Genomic DNA, 21,805 nt, shown 5'->3' with positions numbered 1-21,805 from the left:
CTCTCAATCACCAAATGAGCATATTTTTCCCTATCAATCAACCTCTTACATCCGCATTCCCACAGTCATATAGCTCCTTTTAAAAAAAAAAATCTGTGAATTTATTTCCGTGTTTAGGTAGTGTTTACATTTGTTTTGTTTTGATAGCTTCACCTATACCTGGGCAGGAAACTTTGACACTTGTTCTGCCTGCAGTGCGCAGGGCTGTCCGCTGGGGGCAGTGCTGCCCTTGGTGTTGGGGGGAAAGCTTCCTGGTTGATCTTGCAGAAGCAGTAGGACTCCGATCAGAGCTGGGCAGAGAGCTCGGTGCTGTGTGCCCGGAGCTGGGTGGCTGCACTGATTAGCAAGGGACGGAGGAAGGACTGCGCCCACTAGTAATCCCAGTGCCAGCCCAGGGAGGGGCTTGAGAAACTTTCCAGCTTGAGTGACACAGGAGCCACTCAGAGTGACCTGCTGCATAGGGCAGTGTGCTGCTGAACCACCATCCAGGGGGTCCAGGGATGGGCAGACTGGCAGCAGGTGCAGAGCCTCAGTAACTTTGCTACAAAGTATCTATCTACAAGCCCTTCACCCATCCAGAGAGGGGACCTTCTCACCAGGTATATGGCTGGCACCATGAGGTTCAATGGCAACTTGAAGCTGAAGATCGGGGAGGCGGTGGGCTTGGTACCCACCAGATGGTCCCTCAGGCATTCCGTGTTCAAGAAGGGTTCCTCCCTGCTGGACCCCTACATCACCATCAACGTGGACGAGTGCACCATCGGCAAGACCACCGTCAAGCACAGGACTACCAAGCCCACCTACAATGAGGAGTTCTGTGTCACCATCTGCGAGGGCAGCAAGATGGAGCTGGCTGTCTTCCATGACACCCCAATAGGGTATGATGACTTTGTGGCCAACTGCAACATCAGCTTTCATGAACTTCTGAGGAGCTGCGGAACCACAGACTCCTTTGAAGGCTGGGTGAGTTCTCCAGTGGTGTAGGACGTTGTAGTAGTCACTAGTTGTCTTCATGTTTGAGAACTTCCCACTAGAAATGACCATGACTGTGAATGTGGCCAGCAGATAGTTGGAGCTGTGTGGTGTATGTAAAGTGCAGTAACCCATAGCAACCCAGGTTTGAAGCACCAGAGGTTGGTGGTGCTAAGAAGTGGGCACTGATTGGTTGCTGATTATTTGGTTCATATACAGAATTCTTTTGGATCTACAAGCTATGTAGCTAGGTTGTAATTTAGTTTTTATTGCTCAGTTATTTATAATATTCACAGTTTCCTGTCTATTGTACTTGTTAAGTGTCCTGGCTAGGATGGGCCTTGAGATCCAAATAATGGATGCACGATTATCCACTTTGTATCTTGAAAATGGACCAATTGAATCCTGCCATAGTTCAATTTAATTGGTTCATTTTCAAGCTGCATTTGCGAAGTGCTGGACATACACGGTTCGTTTCGGCCACTCGATTCTCGTCTCGATCGTTTTTGCCACTCGATTCTGGATTCGATTCTCTTATCTTCCGCTCGGTTTTCTTATCTTTTTACATTCACTTCTATCAGAAATCAAGCGGCGAAACGATTTTTTTACGTTTGGGCTAAACTCTCATGATTGCTATATGGGAGCTGCTATTGCCTATATTTTGTGTTCTGGTTACTTGTTGTATTTGTGCAATGGCCTAAAGGCACCAAAATAGATGAAATTAAATTCCAACTTTCAGTGAATGTTTTGCTCTACGGAAACCAGATTTAGGGCCCACTCACACTAGAGCGTTTTGCCGGAAATTTCGGAAAAGCGCTAGTGCAATAATACCCTATGGGCCGTATAACGCAAATTGCCAAACGCAAACGTGTAGCCTGCACCATTTTCAGGCGATCGCGTTTCAGTGCTATAGAAGCTCTAAACGCGATCTCTAAAAAATCGGCAAGTGTGAATGGCAATTTTTTCACAATCAACGCAAACAAAAATCGCCATAGCATAAACGCTAGCGTTTTGCGTTTAGCAAGTGTGAATGGGCCCTTAAGGTGCCCAGACAGCTAGAGATTTTGGCAGCTGAACGACCAAGATTGGAGAGAGATCTGTGGCCTTCAAAAAACGCAGGCTGATTCCCGATTGATTTCGGGGTGAAATTGTTCAGTAATCGCCCTTGTAAGGTCGCCTCACTGCTTCCGCCGCTGTCCCCCCTAGCCCTCTTCCTCACACACACGTGCTACACGGTGTTGTTGGTGTATTGCACATGGGCGCGTGCGTGACGTCACTCGTGCCCATGTTACGCCGGCAACATAGTGGGGGCTCGTGTGTGAGGAAGAGGATGGAGACAGAAGCAGACACCAACAGTTACAAGATTTGTGCGCGGTGGGGCGATAGGGGGGTAGGTGTTGTCACATTTTACACTAAGGGGGACAGTGTCGGGGGTTCCATTGCATTCGTTGCTTGCCCCGATATCGCACGCCATTACCGCCCTGCACCTGATCAAGCATATCGGCCCGAGATTTTGCAGCATGTCCGTCACATGCGATTGGTTGCATCGTCGATCAGGCACGCTCTTGGCAGCACCATATTTCATCCAATTCGATTTTAATCAATGAATTGGATGGTCTATAGGGCACCGAGTCGCTTGATGTATGGCCACCTTTACCAGGACCTGATGCAGAACATTGCATAAGGTTAATCAGATTCAAAAAGCATATAATTAAATACCAAACGGCTGATTAACTAATCAAGCTGTTAGATAATTCATTGTTAGCTCTCAGCATCTGATTAGCCGTGTGCAAAGTTCTGGTTGAGGGCCGTTTTACACTGTCCCTGTTGCATTGCAATAGACAATATCATCGCATCATGATCCAGACTTTCACATTGAGTGCAGTGCGGTGAGTTCCACCGCAGTAACGCAAAAGCATAGCATGCTGTGTATCGCGCTAGCGATGTGCGTGTTTACAGTGGCACTAAGTCATATTTTTATTGTTATGTGTGCTTCGAAGTATAGTTGCACCACATATCTAATGTGCAAGGGAACTTTTTGGCAGCGTTGTGATGGTTCCATATCCCAATGCAACATGCACAATGCGAAAGGACCCTTAAAGGGCTACTTAAATGAATATTTAAAGGATTCGTCAATCAAAATATGCTGCCCCATGATATACTTACCCGGGGCTTCCTCCAGCCCTTTGCAGCCGACATGCCCCTCGCAGCATCTCTGCTCACAGTCGCCGGACCTCCTCTACTGCGCTTGCGCGAGTGGCGCTGTCAATCAAGTCCACGTTGTCCGCAGCGTACTGCGTAGGTGCAGTAAGGACGACCTCGAGGTTGGCCTCTGCACCGGTGGGGACCCCGGGCCGGCGGCTGTGAGCGAAGAAAAAAAATTTGATTTTAACTTACCTGGATCTTCTTCCAGCCCCCTGGACTCGTACTGTGCTCACAACGTCCTCCTGATCCCCTACGGGCAGCAGTGGCGACCCCCCTCAATGTTGGCCTGTCGCCAGCTACTGCGCATGCAAGGCCTCAAGGCAGGCGCACCCTTATCGCGATCCCGTCGCAGAGAGTGCTCTGCGAATCGCATTAACGATTTTCTCATGCTGCGGATGCACAGAACGCTGCCATGCACAGGGATGTGATGAGGAGGCGTGTGGCTAGCCAGCTTTTGAGGAAGTCACCACTGTTGGCTGGATGGTCGCAGAAGGACAGCGCGGGCACAGGCAGACTTAAAGAACAAGCGACACCCCCGCTAACCTAGAAATAAAAAACACATATATAAGTAGATAAATACTACTTCTACTTACATAACAGATGTATTGGGCTCTATTCACTAAGAGGCAAAAACACCACAAAATTTTACCGCTATATTTCCGCCAGCGGTAAACTCCGCATTTTTTCCACATTCACTAATATTTTCCGCATGTTATCCGCATGCGGTAAAAAGATGCGGAAACAGCCATTATTCATGCGGGAATCATGCGGTAAAAAGGTCGCATGAAAAAGTGTTTTAAAAAAAAAAAATTAACGTCCAGCAAGCACAGCCCTTAAGCCTCCACACTTCATTAAAGTCAATGGAATGCGGAATATATCACCTACTATTTGTAGGTGATATAAAATCGGTAAATAACAATGAAATGATGCGCCTGAACATTTTTGAGAATTGATTTTTTTATTGCGGAAAATACCGACTTTTGCGGAAATTTTTCCGCATGAATCCCGCACTTTTACCGCACTTTTTCCGCATGCGGAAAAACATGCGGAACATTTTGAGAATGTCAACTTGACGGTGTTTTGGTCGCAAACTTCCCGCATGTACTTTACCGCATGCGGGAAGTCTTTGGGAATAGAGCCCATTGTGCTATCCACGTAATGATTCCTGTGAATTTTATAAAGGAAAAGCAGAAAATCCTATTCTAGCCATCTTGCTGACATCATACCCTCCCTTCTCTTGCTCATTGTGTATTCATTAGTTGCCCTCCTCCCAGAGTCTTCAGACACTCCCACTGAGGTGTATACTAACAACTGCACTGTCTTTTTTTTTTTTTTTTTACACATCCAATCACTGAGTCACCTCAGCCTTACTTGTAAACACAAGTAATCAGAGGGTTTTTCTGATAAGCAGCTAGGCAGGGAAATAAATGGAAGAGGAGGAATATATTATAGATAAAAAGAACTCCCAGCATTCAACTCTTTGGCACTGTTTGGCACTAGGGCCAGTGCTCCTAAAGTATGTGATAACTACAAACCATAACAGCAGAAAAAGTTTTGCAAGTTTTGAATGTAGGATTAGCATCTTTATCACTTAATACACTCAGACCAGTTGCTGTTGAAATTTGATTTTTATGGCGACAATACCGCTTTTAAAGGATATCCGAGGTGAAAATAAACTGATGAGAAAAACAATTGTATCTATCTTCCTTCTCCTAATTTTTTTTTATTTTTTTTTTTATTTTTTTTTTTAGATATTCCACAGTTTTATTTTATATTTAAAATAGTTTTTAAGTTTTTACTGTTTCATTGTCTCTGCTCAATGACACCTTCATTCAAATATGCCAAAGCTCAAACCTATGAATTATTGACACTGTCTTTCCTGCTCCCAGAAGCCATTTACTGACAGGAAAGTGTTTTATGGCTGTAATTACTTATCATTGAGGGTTATGTTATAGTCTGACCCAGTTCAACCCGATCCCAACCAGGACAGAAACTGTCGCTTCCATACCAGATGTAAACTCTTTCAGGCAGAGAAAGAAAAAAAGGAACACAGCCTAGTTATTTGTGTGCTAGGCACTGTACATACCCATGTCTATCTCATCATGTCACCTTGCTTGTCCTTTAAGATTTTCATTAACTTACAGAACAGAAAAGACAAAAACTGGGCGGTTGGAATTCAGATCACATCTCTACCCACTAACCTGGGACAAGCATACCAGGCAGAAATACTGTCTGGCCGGGTTTTCCTTTTTTCATGTCACTCCGGCTGAGTTCACACTATGTGCACGTGTGCTGCAGCACGGGCATAACGTAACACACATGCTGCACCCTATAATGTGTTATTTCCACAGCGTGAGCAACTGCCATGTAACGTGTGTTAACGAACACGTTATCCAGAAACGCACTGCAGAAAGTAGGTCAGGATAATGTGGGCCCAAAGGGCAGGTGCATGAACATGCAACAATGCACAAAGTGTGACGTCACGCTAAGGTCAATTAAGACAAGTGCGTAGAAAAATGTAGCTACATTTTACCAGTTGCACATAGCAACCAATCAGAATCATTAAAGTGTACCAGAGACGAGATTTGATAAAAGTTTTATACATACCTGGGGCTTCTTTCAGCCCCATGTGGCCGCCAGACAGATATGTAGAGAGCACACTTCTCTTGCACAGACTGGCCGTATCTGGCAGAACTTACGGGACCCGGTACCGGAGCCTGAGAAGGCTGAGGATGGCGTCATGGAAGCGATCCAAGCTTATGGGGCCGGAAGAAGCCCCAGGTATGGGGGTTACTTGTCTTGGGAGGGGGAAGCCTCTGGATACTAAAGAGGCTTTTCTAGTCCTCCCCTTCTATCCCATTGCAGCCATGCAACCCCTGAAAGTCCGGTGACAATGGCTTGTTGGTGCTGCTCGGGCCCGATCGGGTCCACTTTACTGCACAGACGCAAGCTCCGCCTGCACAGTAGAGCAGACCGCCTATTTCCACTGGAGCCCAAGCAGAAAGCTGTTAGTGCGCCTGTGCAGACATGTGACTGTTGTTGTTTTGGTTTGTTTGTGTCAGCCAGCGCTAGATCGGGCAACGGGCTAGCTAAGGAGGACTGTGAAAGCCTCATTAGGAAACAGAGGCTTCCCCCTCTCGAGGGAAGTACCCCCTAGGGACACTTTTTTTTTTTTTTTAATTAAAATCACTGATTTCCTTTAAAGAGGAACTGTAACATAAAAAGATCCCCTGGGGGGTACTCACCTCGGGTGGGGGAAGCCTCCGGATCCTAATTAGGCTTCCCACGCCGTCCTCCATCCGTCAGGGGTCTCGCTGCAGCCCTCCGTGGAGTCCGGGCAGCGGTGACGTCATTATTTACCTTCCTGGCTCCTGCGCAGGCGCTCTGACGGCTGTCGGCTCCGAACTACACGGAAATACCCGATCGACGTCGGGTCCGCTCTACTGCGCAGGCGCAAGTTTCCTGCGCCTGCGCAGTAGAGCGGACCCGAATGAGATCGGGTATTTCCGTGTAGTTCGGAATGGAAAGCCGCCACAGCGCCCCCGCTGGAGCCAGCAAAGGTAAATATTGAAATGACAGTCGGCACAGTCGCCGGCTGTTCGGAGGGCTGCGGAGAGACCCCCGTGGGACAGAGGACGGCGTGGGAAGCCTCATTAGGATCCGGAGGCTTCCCCCACCCGAGGTGAGTACCCCCCAGGGGATCTTTTTATTGTTACAGAGTCTCTTTAAAGAGACTCTGTAACATTCAAAAGATCCCCTGGGGGGGTACTCACCTCGGGTGGGGGAAGCCTCCGGATCCTAATGAGGCTTCCCACGCCGTCCTCTGTCCCACGGGGGTCTCTCCGCAGCCCTCCGAACAGCCGGCGACTGTGCCGACTGTCATTTCAATATTTACCTTTGCTGGCTCCAGCGGGGGCGCTGTGGCGGCTTTCCATTCCGAACTACACGGAAATACCTGATCTCATTCGGGTCCGCTCTACTGCGCAGGCGCAGGAAACTTGCGCCTGCGCAGTAGAGCGGACCCGACGGCGATCGGGTATTTCCGTGTAGTTCGGAGCCGACAGCCGTCAGAGCGCCTGCGCAGGAGCCAGGAAGGTAAATATTGACGTCACCGCTGCCCGGACTTCACGGAGGGCTGCAGCGAGACCCCTGACGGATGGAGGACGGCGTGGGAAGCCTCATTAGGATCCGGAGGCTTCCCCCACCCGAGGTGAGTACCCCCCAGGGGATCTTTTTATGTTACAGTTCCTCTTTAAAGAGAAACTGTGACCAGGAATTGAACTTCATCCCAATCAGTAGCTGATACCCCCTTTTATATGAGAAATCTATTCCTTTTCACAAACAGATCACCAGGGGGCTCTGTATGGCTGATATTGTGGTGAAACCCCTCCCACAGGAAACTGTCAGGACCATGGTCCTGACAGTTTTCTGTCTGTGAACCTCATTACATTGTGGAAAATACTGTTTACACCTGTTTACACCTGTTTCCAACTGCCAAAAAAAGCAAGCAGCAGCTACTTTCAGTGACATCACCTGCCAGCAGTAAAAATGTCAGTATGTGATAAATGTCAGAATGTAAATCAGAGAGAGGAAAGCTTTTACAATAAGCAAACACGGACTAAATCATTTATACATAATTATTGTAAAAATGAAGCACTTTTTTATTATATTATTTTCACTGGAGCTCCTCTTTAACCTAACTGGTTATTCTGGCACTTTCTTCAGGTTTTCCCCAGTTTTATTTGCACCTTTCTTGATAATCAGTCCCATTGACTTATCGAGCAGTAAGGCAGAGGGAGCCAACAACTATTATAGATAAGTGAGCTAGTCGAGTTTAGGGGACCCAGCAGATACTACTTGTTTCTAAAGCCTGGCACACACTTTCAATCATAATTGGCCAATCACAGGCCAATTTTACCACCTCCATGTGGTATTAGGGACAACAGATATTAATGGCCCCAATTCACTAAGATCATGCTGGAGATAATAAGGCAAGAGAAAACTTGCCACCACACAGTGAGAGAGTTATCTTATCTCTTCATTCCTTAACCTCCTTGGCGGTAATCCCGAGCTGAGCTCGGGGTATGCCGCCGGAGGTCGCCGCTCAGGCCCTGCTGGGCCGATTTGAATTCTGTAAAAAGCAGCACACGCAGCCGGCACTTTGCCAGCTGCGTGTGCTGCCCGATCGTGCAGCGGCGAAAGAGGGTCCCCCCAGCCGCCCGAGCCCAGCGCAGCCGGAACAAACAGTTCCGGCCGGCGCTAGGGGCTGGATCGGGCGGCTCTGACGTCAGGACGTCGACTGACGTCCATGACGTCACTCCGCTCGTCGCCATGGCGACGAGGAAAGCGAAACAAGATAGGCCGCTCATTGCGGCCTATCTTGTTACTTTCGATTGCCGGAGGCGATCGAAAGTACGCTTCCGGAGCGCCCTCTAGTGGGCTTTCATGCAGCCAACTTTCAGTTGGCTGCATGAAATATTTTTTTTTTTATTAAAAAAAAACCACATTGCAGCCTCCCTGGCAAAATAATTAAACCGCCAGGGAGGTTAAGTTACCTCCTCTGTAGTTAATTTACCTTCTCTAGTTATTTTCACACACAGTTAATTAACAGCCTGTCTTTAACTTTAGAATTCTGGAGTTATTTTAAGGATTGAAGAGTTAACTTAAAGACAGAAGAGTTAACTTTAGGTTTGCCTGAGGTAAAATGTTTCCTGAATACTACATGCCTCATCACCCTGGTGATAACTCTAGAAACATTATTAAAGACAGGAGATAAGCTTAGTGAATTGAGGCTGAATACTACAAGCAGGTTGTTGTAGGTAAACCGACGCTAGTCTACTTTAGGGGACCTGGCAGGAAACCTCAAAGGGAACAGTTCTCCAATTACAGTACTGAACTCTCTTATAGCACAAAGCGTTGTGATTGGCCAAATAGTGTGGGTGGAGTTTACTACAACCTAATGGAAACCTAGTAGTTCGAGAGGGTGCCGTCAATCACGTTAGCTGAATTTCACTATGAGGTTTCCTGCTGGGTTCCCTAAAGTAGACTAGGACTGGTAAACCCTAATACTACATAGAGGTGGTAAAATTGGACAGTGATTGCCCAATCATGATTGTAAGTGTGGAAATGAACAGAGGCGCCAAAAGTGAATAAAAGTAGCTAACTTTTTTTTTTAAAGTGTCTATGTCTAACAGAGGCGCTAGGCTGAGTCATAGACACTTGTTACTGTATGCTCCATCCCCTATTGCCTGATGAAGCGGGGCCACACATGCGAAACGCGTTGCCGTGACCCTTTGGAGTGTATATATAAATAAATTTGCTTGTTGATATAAAATCAACCTTTTTTTCTGTCTGCTTGAAGTAGGTAAGTCCCCGTTTTCTTAAAAATTTTTTTTGCTACCTATATTCTTTTGGCGCCTCTGTTCATTTCCACATTGTTTAAGGGCTGGTGCACACCGAGCGGCTTTTTCCGCGTTTTCAGATCCGCTTGCGGCTGCAGATCTGCTTGGTCAATGTATCTCAATGGGGTGGTGCACACCAGAGCGGCAGGCGTTTTGCAGAAACGAAAAATGCCTGGGTGAGGCATTTTTTGGATTTCGGATGCGTTTCTGCCCCAATGTTAAGTATAGGAAAAACGCAAACCGCTCTGAAAAACGCCTGTTCAGAGCGGTTTTGCAGGCGTTTTTGTTACAGAAGCTGTTCAGTAACAGCTTTACTGTAACAATATATGAAATCTACTATACTGAAAACCGCAGCAGCAATCCGCAAAACGCTAGCAAACCGCCTCATAAAAATAAAAAAAAGCGTTTAAAAATCTGCTAGCGTTTTGCGGATCTGCTAGCGGGTTTTGGTGTGCACCAGCCCTAAGTCCACCCGTGGTGGAAGGATGTTAACTCCTTGTTTCCAGATCTACAGAGAGCGACTTCTTAATCCTGAGTGGGGACAGGTCTAATTTCCCTACCTGCATCTACAGTGGTTGCCTTAGGAGTAACCCATGTTTGTGAGTATAAATTTACATACTTGCCTCTCATCACCCACATCAATACAGTATATACTGTACTATATTGGGCTCTCGGTGCTCTCTCTCGTTTTCTGGTTGCATGATTGGTCACTGACCAATTTTAACACCTCTATGTGGTATGAGAGTTTACCTTAACAATCTGCACATAGAATTCAAAATCTGTTGGCCCTCATAGTATATAAAGGTGGTAAAATTTGCCAGTGATTGGCCAATCAAAATTGAAGGTGTGTACCAGGCTTAAAGCTAAGTAGCTGCTGGTTAATTGTGTTGACAGCTGGTTAGTAATCCAGCAGCTGCTGGGTTTCATTGTCTTTGTTTTACGTCAGTGAGTATTTGCATTGTGGGTCAGAATTTAGACGGAGCACTTTTGCTGAAATCGCAGTCGGTTTTGTATTGAACGCAAATAGCCACGCATGCAATGTGTTGCTATGAGCGGCTTGCGATTCTGCCATTTATTTATTGATTGATTTTTACATTTTTTTTACGCTCACTTGCTCTGTTTTCTTGTTTGCGTTGCATAAAACAAAAACTGCCTGCGTACATCTTTTTTTTTTCCGCATGCCACGGGTGTTTCAAATTCATTGAATTTCAGTTAATGTGGCTAGATAGTGTACTGGATAAGGGCTCTCCCTATGACACGGGAGACCAAGAATCTCTGCTCTGCCTGTTCAGTAAGCCAGCAGCACCTATTCAGTAGGAGACCTTGGGCAAGACTCCCTAAGGGTGCGTTTCCACTAACGCGAATTCGCATGCGTTCCCCGCATGCAAATTCGCATAACCAATAAAATTAAATGAGCCTGTGTCCACTTGTCCGAAAAACAGAAGCGTTTTCTTGTGCAGGAAAAATCTGCACAGCAGAGCCATCCAAATTTGGACACCGCACATACCGCATGCGATTCGCATACGATGTATTTAATAGGGAATTCGCATGGCGGTTTTGTATGCGAATTTTCATGCGAATTCGAATACGATTTCGCATGAAATCAATGAAAAAGCACACAGACACTGACATAGTTAAATTCGCACACAGCATCATCCATGCGAAATCGTATGCGAATTCGCTCTGATCTAGCGTTTTTCAGTGCGGTTTTCCACTTTCCTATACTTTAACATTGAATCAGAAACACCTCAGAAAACCGCAAAAAATGCTGCAACCCCCGAGTTTGCGTTTGCGGAAAAAACGAACCACTCTGGTGTGCACCAGCACAGTCACTTTCATTAGCCGAGCGGTTTTCCCTCTGCAAGCGTTTAAAAAAACAAACACTCAGATCTGCTCTTGGTGTGCACCAGCCCCGACATAGGACTCGGCTGAGCAGTATATACGAATGATCATTTCAGATTACATATAATTATGCCTGGCTTTAATTGTTCCTCCCCTGTTTATGGCTTTTGTTTCACTGCCTGCGTGGGAGCTGCCATTTTCCTAGTGATGTCAGAACTGTTCACAGAACTGGGAGAATTCACGGCCTTTTTTTAGGCTGAAATGATTTGCGGCACCAAATCTTGTCAACACGAAGAGTGTGCAAAAGGCCAGGGACCCGCAAAAGATGCGTTTCTGACTACGGAAATCAACGCGATTTCCATAATCCCGAACTGCTGCGATTTTCAACGCAATTCCAAGAGCAATCGGGATTTTTCCCATAATTGCCTTGAATGTCATCACTGTGGGAAAATCACAAATATGAAATTGCGATTTGGGGTAATCCCTCCTGTGGATTCACCTCCATTGACTTTAAAGCGGACCTGAACTCAGAACTTCCTCTCTGCTCTAAAAAATAAGCAACATCATAATAACTTTTAAAGAAAAAATGTTTAAAGAAAAAACATTTCTTTGTTTCAACTGATATCTATCCTGCTATAAATCTGCACTGTCTACTTCCTGCTTTCATGGAAGCAGACCTAGGGTTAACATCTTGTGACACAGCAGAGAGATCAAATTATAGTTGTAATAATTAGCCACAGATGAGGGGGAATTAGACGGGCTAAACTCTCTAAATACATACAGGGTGCATTTCTCCATGGTTTTTCTTCTGTCCTGTGTTAGAGTTCTGGTTTACTTTTAATTAGCCTAGCGATTTAGGGCCGGTGGCTGTTCCAAAGCACAGCTGAAACAGCTCCTGTGGGCCCCAGGTCTGTTTGCACAGTGTTTTGGTATCATTCTACCTATCATATTACTGTATTTGTTGTTTGTTTTCATTCTGTCACCTGGTACTTCCTTGTGTGTTTATACTTTGGAACACATCTTGAGTATCTATGAAAGGGAGTGTTTATGTAATATGCAAATTTTTCCTCATAGAAGAAGAAAATGAGGCAAATAAACCAAAGGTGTTAATATCAGGGCTTTGGAGTCAGAGTCGAGGAGTCGGAGCAATTTTGAGTACCTGGAGTCGGTGATTTCATAAACTGAGGAGTCGGAGTTGGATGATTTTTTGTACCAAGTCTTTAGTTCTGGTAAATATTAGACTAAGGAGTCTGAGTCGGAGCCATTTTGGGTAGTTGGAGTCGGTGATTTAAAAAACGGAGGAGTTGGAGTCGATTTTTGTACCGACTTCACAGCCCTGGTTAATATCCTACTGTTCAGTTATCTGGAGGGTGATGTGTTATGTTTTGTACACACGCTAGATGGTTCTCAGCCAAGGTGGCCAGTCAGTCAGGGCCGCCTTTGCCAAGAATATAGCTTGTGTACAGCGTGCACACCCCCCGATGCGTTGCTAAGGGATCTATACTGCCATATTGTCATGTCCGAGCACTGTCAGTCTGTTGTTCTCCCTTCTGCCCCCTTCCCGCTTTGTGCCACTACAACATGCGCCGTCCACAACAACAGAATGCTTTGGTAAGTATGAAGAGACGCGTACACCCACTCGATGAATGTCATGCTTTGCAGACGTGTCACTAGCCTGCAGGCTACCGACATGTTCTGCTGCTATCTGGAAGTTGTGAGTGGGGAATAAGGAGAGGCGGTGTTTGGCTTAAGTCTCCTGTAGAAAATGGTAGCCGTTATGACTGAAGAATTCAAAAAGTTGATTGTACAGAAAGGGTAGGGCAACGCGTTTCGTGGGCGTTCTCTACTTGGTGGAACTCTGCACTAGGGGCAACAGTGCCTGAGATTCGCGTTCGTCACTCATCCCGATATCTCCTGCTGTTACCGCCGCGCACCTGATCGACCACAATGTCCCGACATCTTGCAGCATAGCCGATCGATTCATGCCGCCGATTTCAGCTTCAAATTGGTCACACTGTCGATTTTCATCCGATAATTATGGAATTGGATGGCCGATCGGCCGCCAAGTCGAGAAATGTATGGCCACCTTTTATAGTATAGTAAATGTGACAGCGATTGGAATGAGGATGTAAACTATCAGCTTAAGCCAAACTTATCAGTGTTTATGATTTCGCTGATCCTGCAGTATTAGTCATGTAATCAGTTAATCTTATCTGCTGCTATAATAAAAGCGCAGCCTTGGAGAGATGTAAATCTGACCTAAAGTCAAGAAATGAAGAAAAATAAAACAGTTTCAGTGTACAAGATACAGAGAGTAACAGATACGCAGGACTTTCTGCAATCATCTGCTCTGTGTATATACAATGGGAAAACCTTCTCCTGTACCTGGGGGAGGGGGGGGGGTCACATATTACAGGTGTTTAAAGGGAACCTGATCCAAGCGTAACTTCACCTGATCCCATCTGTGCCGGGTTCTTCGTATCTCTGCGACATTGTCTTACTGGTAGACAGTATCATGTGACCTGGCTGAACAGAGCGGCAGACCGCATTGAGTCTGTTACGGGGCGGCCATCATGGTCTCTGCTAGTTCTGAAAATGATGTTGCTGCATCTCACACACTTTTTCTGAAGCCCAAATAAATCCATAATTGAAATGAATTCTGAAAGTCAGCCAGGCCGTCCTATACTTCTCGATCTGGACCTGAACTCTAGCACAGGATTGAAGGAAGACATAGAAGAATCCACCCTCTATGTATTTAGAGAGTTTAGATTGTCTAATTCCCCCTCATCTGTGACTAATTACAAGTTATAATTTGATCTCTCAGCTGTGTCAGCTGGCTGCCACGACAGAGCAGCGCATCGGTAAACGCAGGATGTTAACCCTATGTCTGCTTCCATGAAAGCAGGGAATAGACTCGCAGATTTATTGCAGGATTTCTATTAGCTGTAACAAAGAAATGTTTTTCTTTAAAGGTCATTATACTGTTGCTTATCTTTTACAGCAGAGAGGAAGTTCTGAGTTCAGGTCCGCTTTAATACGTGGTAATCCCATTCTGGTTGACATTCAAACACGAAGTGACGCTCGCTTGCGCTCACTTCCTGTTTCAGAAATACGCAATCGATATCTACCTGATACAGACTAGAGGCCAGTGATATTTGGGGGGGGGGGGGGAGGTAAGCAGGGGCAACGGAGGGGGGTTCATGGAGGGTCAGAGCAGGCAGAACAAGTGAGGAAAGCAATGCTCTTAGCCAAGTTCGTCAGAGGGGGAAGCGTCAGAGGGGGGTGGGGGGCGGGCACTAGGCAATCTAGGACCCACACTACTTAAAGGGGTTCTGTAGCTGTTTTTAAAATCAAAAAGTGTCACTTATCCGGGGCATCTAACACCCCCCTGCAGATATCCACTCCCGCGCCATCACTGAAGAATCCTCCGTTCCCTGCCGCAGGTCACCTTCCAATTATTGGTCTAACTAGACGACTGTCGCTGTGCGGCCGTGGCGGCGCACATCGTCGCTCGCGTCTCTGGGAGCTTAAGGCGCAGTGAGAAGTTTTCTCTTACTGCGCCTGCGCAGTAAGCTCCCAAAGACGCAAGCAGGAGCGAGGACGTGTGCCGCCAAGGCAGCGCAGCCGCATTGACATTCATCTAGTTAGACCAATAATTGGACGGTGACCTGCGGCGGGGAACGGAGGATTCTTCAGTGATGGCACGGGACAGGATATCTGCAGGGGGCCGCCAGAAGCCCCAGGTAAGTGACACTTTTTTTATTTTAAAAACCGCTACAGAACCCCTTTAAGCTGTACTTAGTGTTTTGCCATCCGCTAGCGATCAGAATTGGATTGCAAAACGTGAGCAGTGGAAACCCGAGGCCAAAAATTATAAAAAAAAATAAAAATAAATAAAAATAGATACTTACCTAAGGAAAGTGAAGCCTCTTGGTCGTAATGGCGACCATGCTCATGCCAGAAGGGGAGCATGGCCCCAATCAGCTGGTTCCCTGTTGTCAATTGGCACTGCCCTCCTGAGCATGGTCATGCTGCACCTGCATGGAGGACAAAAGGAAAAAAGTTTCTCCGGGCACCAATTGCGGAAAAAAAAAGTCACCTTTAATGATTACTCCCGACACCTTCTAACAATAAATGCAAAATCTAGCCTTACAGCTGTTTCACGGGATAACCCGCTTCTTCAGAGGCAGCAGATAGACCAGAAGCTTATACACGACAGCTCCGGCTTACAGCACAGGTGCAGCCATACTCACGTAGGCGCTGTACGGCTGCGCTCGTGCTTGGAGGTGCGCGGCCCTGATCAAATTACTGACAAGCCTTGTCGGTACGCTTGGGAGCAGATGCTTGCAGCAATGGAGGAAGGAACAGTAAAAAGATGCCTGAACTGTAATTACTAATAGCGGGCACCAGAGGACACCTTGGGAAGTCTCATTAGGATCCAGAGGCTTCCCTCTCCTTAGGTAAGTATGCGATTTTGTACCCTAGGTTTGGTCCGGGGACACTTGAGGCCAGTTTTACATATATTTTATGCATTGCTGTGCAATGCCATGCTCCTGCCGCATGCCACCGCAACATAAAAAATGACAAACATATGACCCTGCAGCAGAGTACGCCAACAGGGTCATATACATGACGCAGCCCCCCGCTCAGTAATTAAAGGGAACCTGAAGCGAGTAAAATTATTGAAAATAAACACATGACGTAGCATGTGATGGAACAGTGATCCCTTCCAGTTCTGACAATATTTTGTCAGACCTGAATTATACCAGTTGCTGTCAGTTTATATATCAGCATCTGTCCGTTACAACTGTGCAAGGTAATGTCCATGTTTCCCTATGGCTCAAGTGGGCGATATTATAGTTTAGCAGTGTGCTGACCAGGAAGCTGTTATGGGGTAATGGCCATTTTTATAATGGAGGGCAGAGAAATCCATTGATCACAGTGAACAAATGGGATGCCGGAGAGGAGAAAGAGATTGATAAGCAGACTACACGAGAGGTAAGTATGACCTGTGTATGGTTATTTTGACTTTTTATTTTCAGTTCAGGTTCTCTTTTAGCTGGGCAGGTAATATGTCGCTGGGATTCTCATCGGTCCACGCATGCGCGCTGCAATGCACCGTGCTCTAATGTTCCCACATATGGGGCTTGATTCACTAAACCGTGATAACTCAAATATCACACCTTATCACAGATATCACACCTTATCAACGATAGCACGCCTAATCAGAGTAGCATAGCGAGCGCTACGAATTATGCCTGCTAATTGGCAATGGCACTCGTCCTGCCCTGAGCCCCTGCGGGTTCGTAACGCTCGCTATACTACTCTGATAAGGCGTGTTAACTTTGATAAGGTGTGATATCTTTGATAAGGTGTGATATTTGAGTTATCCCGGTTTAGTGAATTAAGCCCATAGTGCGTCGCACATAAACCTCCAAATCACCGTGTGTTAATACTTCTGTTGCTGTGTCCAATTGTGCTGCCCGGAAGCTGACTTCTGCAGTGGGTTATGCGCATGCTCAGTGGGGGATTTTAAAGAGTGACATCAAATATCTTTACAGCCACGCCTCCTACAGTCCCCAAATGTTGAGGGTATGGTGGGGACCCTGTGAACTACCTCTGTGCCAAATTGCAGCCCTTGCTCCCGAAACGTTTGTTTAATCTATCCCAGGAACTGGCAAATTTTGAGGGCTGCAATTTGGCACAATGATATTTTGCTGGGTCTTCTCCATACCCTCAAAATTTGGGAAATGTAGGAGGCGTGGCTGTGGAGATATAGCCTACAGCATAAAGTAATAGGAAATCTCGCAGTACAGCATCGTACTGCGAATGCGCAGCAGCTCAGATTTACAGGCAGCACGATCGGACACAGCATCGGCACATCGCAAGGGATCCCAATAAGTGTGTAAGTCTCCATAGACTTTTATTGCTTTTGTGGCCCCTTGTGGCGAAGTAGGGTAACGCAACGCAGGTTCAACCTGCTAGTATAAAAGGGGCCTGAATCTGCAGCCTCACGACTTTGTCCTTTCTTGGTGCTGCTCGGTTTGTCAGTTGATGACTTTGTCATTTGAATAACATCAGCCAGATGGGACTTACTTGACTCTCAGTAGTTTATTATTGTGTTCTAGAGAGCTGTGTAATTATAAAGAGACACTTAGCAGAGCAGAAGTGACACAATACAGAAAGCATGAAGGCGGGGCTGTAACCTGGCAGACCTCACACCTCTTCCATACACGTGTCACGCTCACCCTCGCGTGCTTTAATCAAAGGAACAGCTCCCTCGTTCTATCAGTTTTTGAAATTGATCTTTGAATATGTTTCCCATTAGCTCATAATTTGCTTTGCATGCTAGAAACAATGTTTATATTCCTGCATCTCTCTATGATGGATTGAGTTTAAAGTGGTCTTAAACTCAGCATTTCTCCTTTGCTGTAAAATATTCCTTTCAGCCTTAAACCTACTAGCACAAAAACAGTTGTAGCAGAACAGCATTCAAAGAATTAAACACATCACTTTGCCCTGCCATGGAAAGCCTCTTCAGCTTCGGAGAAGTGGAGATAACAGTGTCTTTTGTTTACATTCCTCAGTTGTTGCATTGTAACAACTGAAAACAAGCTCTCTGTGCTTCAAGCATTCACACAGTTCAGAACAGTTCGCAAGAAGATTTTAATATAAAATCATAAGCAGCTTTCAGAGCAGATAGACTGTACTTTAGGAACTTGTAAACAGACAATATTATTTGTGCACAAAAGCAAATATAATAACTGTATGAGTAATTAAAAGTAGGAATTTAGGAAAACATTTTTTATTGAATATTATGTCAGTGTTTCAGACCACTTAAAAAATAATCAGATTTACTTACCTTGGGCTTCCTCCAGCCCCTGGAAGTCTATGTGTCCTTTGCCGTAGCTGCTCTCTCAGGCAGTCTCCCAGGGTCTCCTCCTCTGCACATGCGCTTCAGTTGCCGGGAGCATTGTGTGCAGGCGCAGTACTTCTGCACCTGAGCAGAGCGCTCCCGCACCCACGTCACCAGACACAGTACGTGTCCGAAGAGGTGGGTTCGTTCCTGCACGGGCGCCTGCAGACGTGCATGTGCAAAAGACGCCGACCCATCGGGGTCCTTTAAAGTGGTCTGAAGCTCAGCATTTCTTCTTTGCTCTAAAAGGTTTATTTACTACTATCACAAAGGAAATTTGGAGCAGAACAGCATTCAAACAGTTAAACACAGCACTTTGTTCAGCAGTGGAAAGCTCCTTCAGCTTGTGATCCACGTCCGAGGAGGTGATGGCATTATCTTTTGTTTACATTCCTCTGTTGCTACAATTAGTTCCAACCTGCCACAGAACCGAAATGGAACTGTACTGAGCTCACAAGCAGAAACAGATGCTACATTTTATAATTTAGTAAATAGACTGTACTTTGGGAATTTGTAATTTGTAAACAGGCAATACTACTTGTGCACAAAAGCAAATATGATAATTGAATGGGCAATATGGAAAAACACATTTTTATTGAATGTTATGTAAAGTTTTATTGCACTTTAAAGAGACTCTGAAGTCTTCCGAAAATGAGGTTTTTATTATTAACATTATTGTCCCTCTTAAAACGCCGCAGAACTGCGGCTAAAACCCCCCTCAATCACCCCTTACTCGGCAGGCAAAATCCATGACTTTCTTGGTCGTGGATTTTGCTGCCGCCTCTATGTGCGTCAATCAGCGTGTATCTCCGCCTCTCCCCCGCCCCTCTCAGTGAAGGAAGACTGAGTGGGGCGGGGGAGAGGCGGTGATCCGGGCTGATTGACGCGCATAGAGGCAGAGCTTCACTCCCTCTATGCGGAAGGAGCCCGCGATGTACCCCCGTGAGTTTGGGGTGATTGAGGGGGTTTTCAGCCACGGTTCTGCAGCGTTTTAAGAGGGGCAATAATGTTAATGAGGTTTTTAAAGTAAAAAACTCATTTTCGGGAGACTTCAGAGTCTCTTTAAGTCATTATAAACCAAAGGCATACCTTGGCAAAAGGGAGATGGACAGCAGTAAAAATGTGACAGTTTGTAACATTTATCCAAAACTGGTTAGATTAGCGGTCTAATGCTAGGTACACATAATACAATTTTCTGGCAGATTTACTGTCAGATCGATTATTCCCAACAAGTCCGATCTAAATTCTGATCGATTTTCTGTGCACTTCTGTTTACTTCTATGGAAAATCGATGTGGCTTAAAGCACACCTGAACTGAGAGGGATATGTTGACTGCCATATTTATTTACTTTCAAACAACTCAAGTTGCCTGGCTGTCCTGCTGATCTCTTTGGCTGCAGTAGTGTCTGAATCACACGCCTGAAACAAGCATGTGGATAATCAGACTGTAGTCAGAGCACCTGATTTGCATGCTTGTTCGGAGTCTGTGGCTAATCGTATAGACTCAGCAGGGCAGCCAGTCAAAGTGCATTGATTAAATGTCAGCCTCCATAGCCCTCTTATTCCAGGTCTTGTCATTATGCTACTTCTTTGCTCATCTAAACAAAGACAGCAGAATACAATTCTCAATATACTTTTTTTTTTTAAAATGTAACAAAGATGCCCAGAAATGCTACTTTTCCGTATCTGATATCTCCTTATCTGTCTGCAGAGCTACTGAGATGGTGCGGAATCCCCCTGTATGCGCCACGCCTCTTTCACCATCCAGGACTTCTAAGCACCATTACTTCTAGGCATACCAGTATGTTTTAGTATGAAAAATGCCATTACATTTAAAGTGTTACTGAGACAGGGGGTGATATAAAAAAATGATATCTGGGGCTTCCTCCCGCCCCCTTCAGGCTGATCGATCCCTCGCCGTCCTCCTGCTGCGCCTGGATCCTCCACTAATCGGCCCTGAAAGTCGTTCAATCAGGGCCAGTATGAGCGTGCGCAGCCTGGCTGCATTCTCTCTCCCCCCCCCCCCCCCCCTATCGTGCTCCCTTCACGAGAAATGTTCTGCACCTGCACAGTAGTACTGTGGCAGGGGTGCGCGGCCGGGCTGCGCACGCATGCTCTGACTGGAGGGCTTTACGGACTGAATAGTGGAGGATCCAGGCGGCTCGGGAGGGACAGCGAGGGAGCAATCAGCCTGGAGCGGGTGGCGGGAGGAAGCCCCAGGTATGTATCTTTCTTTCCTTTTTTTTCTATTTATGTCTCCTCGTCTCAGGTTTCCTCTTAATATTTCTCACTGGAGGGCCAGGAATACCTATGGTAGATTTTCTAGGGGGGTGGAGTTTCTCTTTAAAGGTAATAGATTTGCCAGACAGATATAGTGACCTATTAACCAGTAGAGACATGCATGCTGTATACAGACAGGAAAGCAGATCCGCCTCATTCTGACCTCAGCAGTTTGACCTACATATATTTGCTGTGTAGTAACATGCATTAGAGTGAATTGGTTGATTAGAGCACCTGTGAAAATGTGCTTCAATGTACAGCAGGGGACCCCAACCTTGTTCAGCCCGGCGACCGCTATCCATACCAAACGGACCGGCAGTGGGCCGCAGCCTGGTGGTTATATAGCGATTGATAAGCGATTTTGCAGTGATGCTATACAGTACATTGTACAATATAGCATCACTGCAAAATCGCTTATCAATCGCTATATAAAGTGATTTTACTACCCAGAATCTATACAAATCTGTACAAATCGCCAGCATTAAATTCAAAAACTCCTTTAAAATCACCAGGAATCTCTCCAGACGCTGCTATAATGGCTACAAATAGCGATTGTGTTTTGTGATTTCTATTGGGCCCCGTCCCTTAGGCCTGGGACTGGGACCCACTTGAGCAATTTTGGCAACGTTTTTGTCAGGGCTGTGGAGTTGGAGTCGGAGCAATATTCGCATACCTGACGTTGGAGATGGTGGTTCCATAAACTGAGGAGTCGGAGATGGAGTCGGATGATACCAACTTTACAGCCCTGGTTTTTGGATCGCTGACCATAACCAGTGATTCCAAAAAGCACTTTGCCAAGGAAAGTCAATGGAGGGCAACCCACTTGCAGCATTTCTGGAGCAATTGCTCTCCAATGCAATTTTGTTTGCGCAATTGTGGTTGGGATTAACTACTTACGGATAGTTGAAATCTACTCCCAGTTTTGATGGCTATCTGGCTGGCAGGGCGTAGATTGCAACTCATCGCCGCTGTGTGCATCCGCCGTTTTCGTCGCTCCACGCCGATCTCGCTGCTGAATCCCCGCCGTCTCCCGCCGCGGCTCTCTCACTCTGTCTTTATGGCGGCAGAGCCCCGTGAGCAGGTCAGGAGCTGATTTCATTGGCTCCTGGCCCTGTCTTTCAATTTAAGCAACTCCCATTGGCTTACATTGAAAGACAGGATCAGGAGCCAATGAAAGTAGCTCCTGACT

General features: G+C 46.1%; 1 protein-coding gene across 1 annotated transcript in view; it reads left to right on the top strand.

Annotated features, from left to right (window-relative positions):
* Positions 1-278: 278 nt before the first annotated feature.
* Positions 279-21,805, top strand: part of PRKCH (protein kinase C eta) — a 132,410-nt gene continuing 110,883 nt past the window's right edge. Inside the window, exon 1 of the mRNA XM_068254422.1 lies at positions 279-963. Coding sequence (XP_068110523.1) covers positions 604-963 — 360 coding nt within the window. The 5' untranslated portion in view covers positions 279-603. The remainder of the gene's footprint in view (positions 964-21,805) is intronic.

This window comes from Hyperolius riggenbachi, chromosome 9 (assembly GCF_040937935.1).
Source record: "Hyperolius riggenbachi isolate aHypRig1 chromosome 9, aHypRig1.pri, whole genome shotgun sequence".
In the NCBI taxonomy this organism is placed as follows: domain Eukaryota; kingdom Metazoa; phylum Chordata; class Amphibia; order Anura; family Hyperoliidae; genus Hyperolius; species Hyperolius riggenbachi.
Note: the sequence above shows the minus strand (reverse complement) of the source record. Positions and strands in the feature narration are given on the sequence as shown.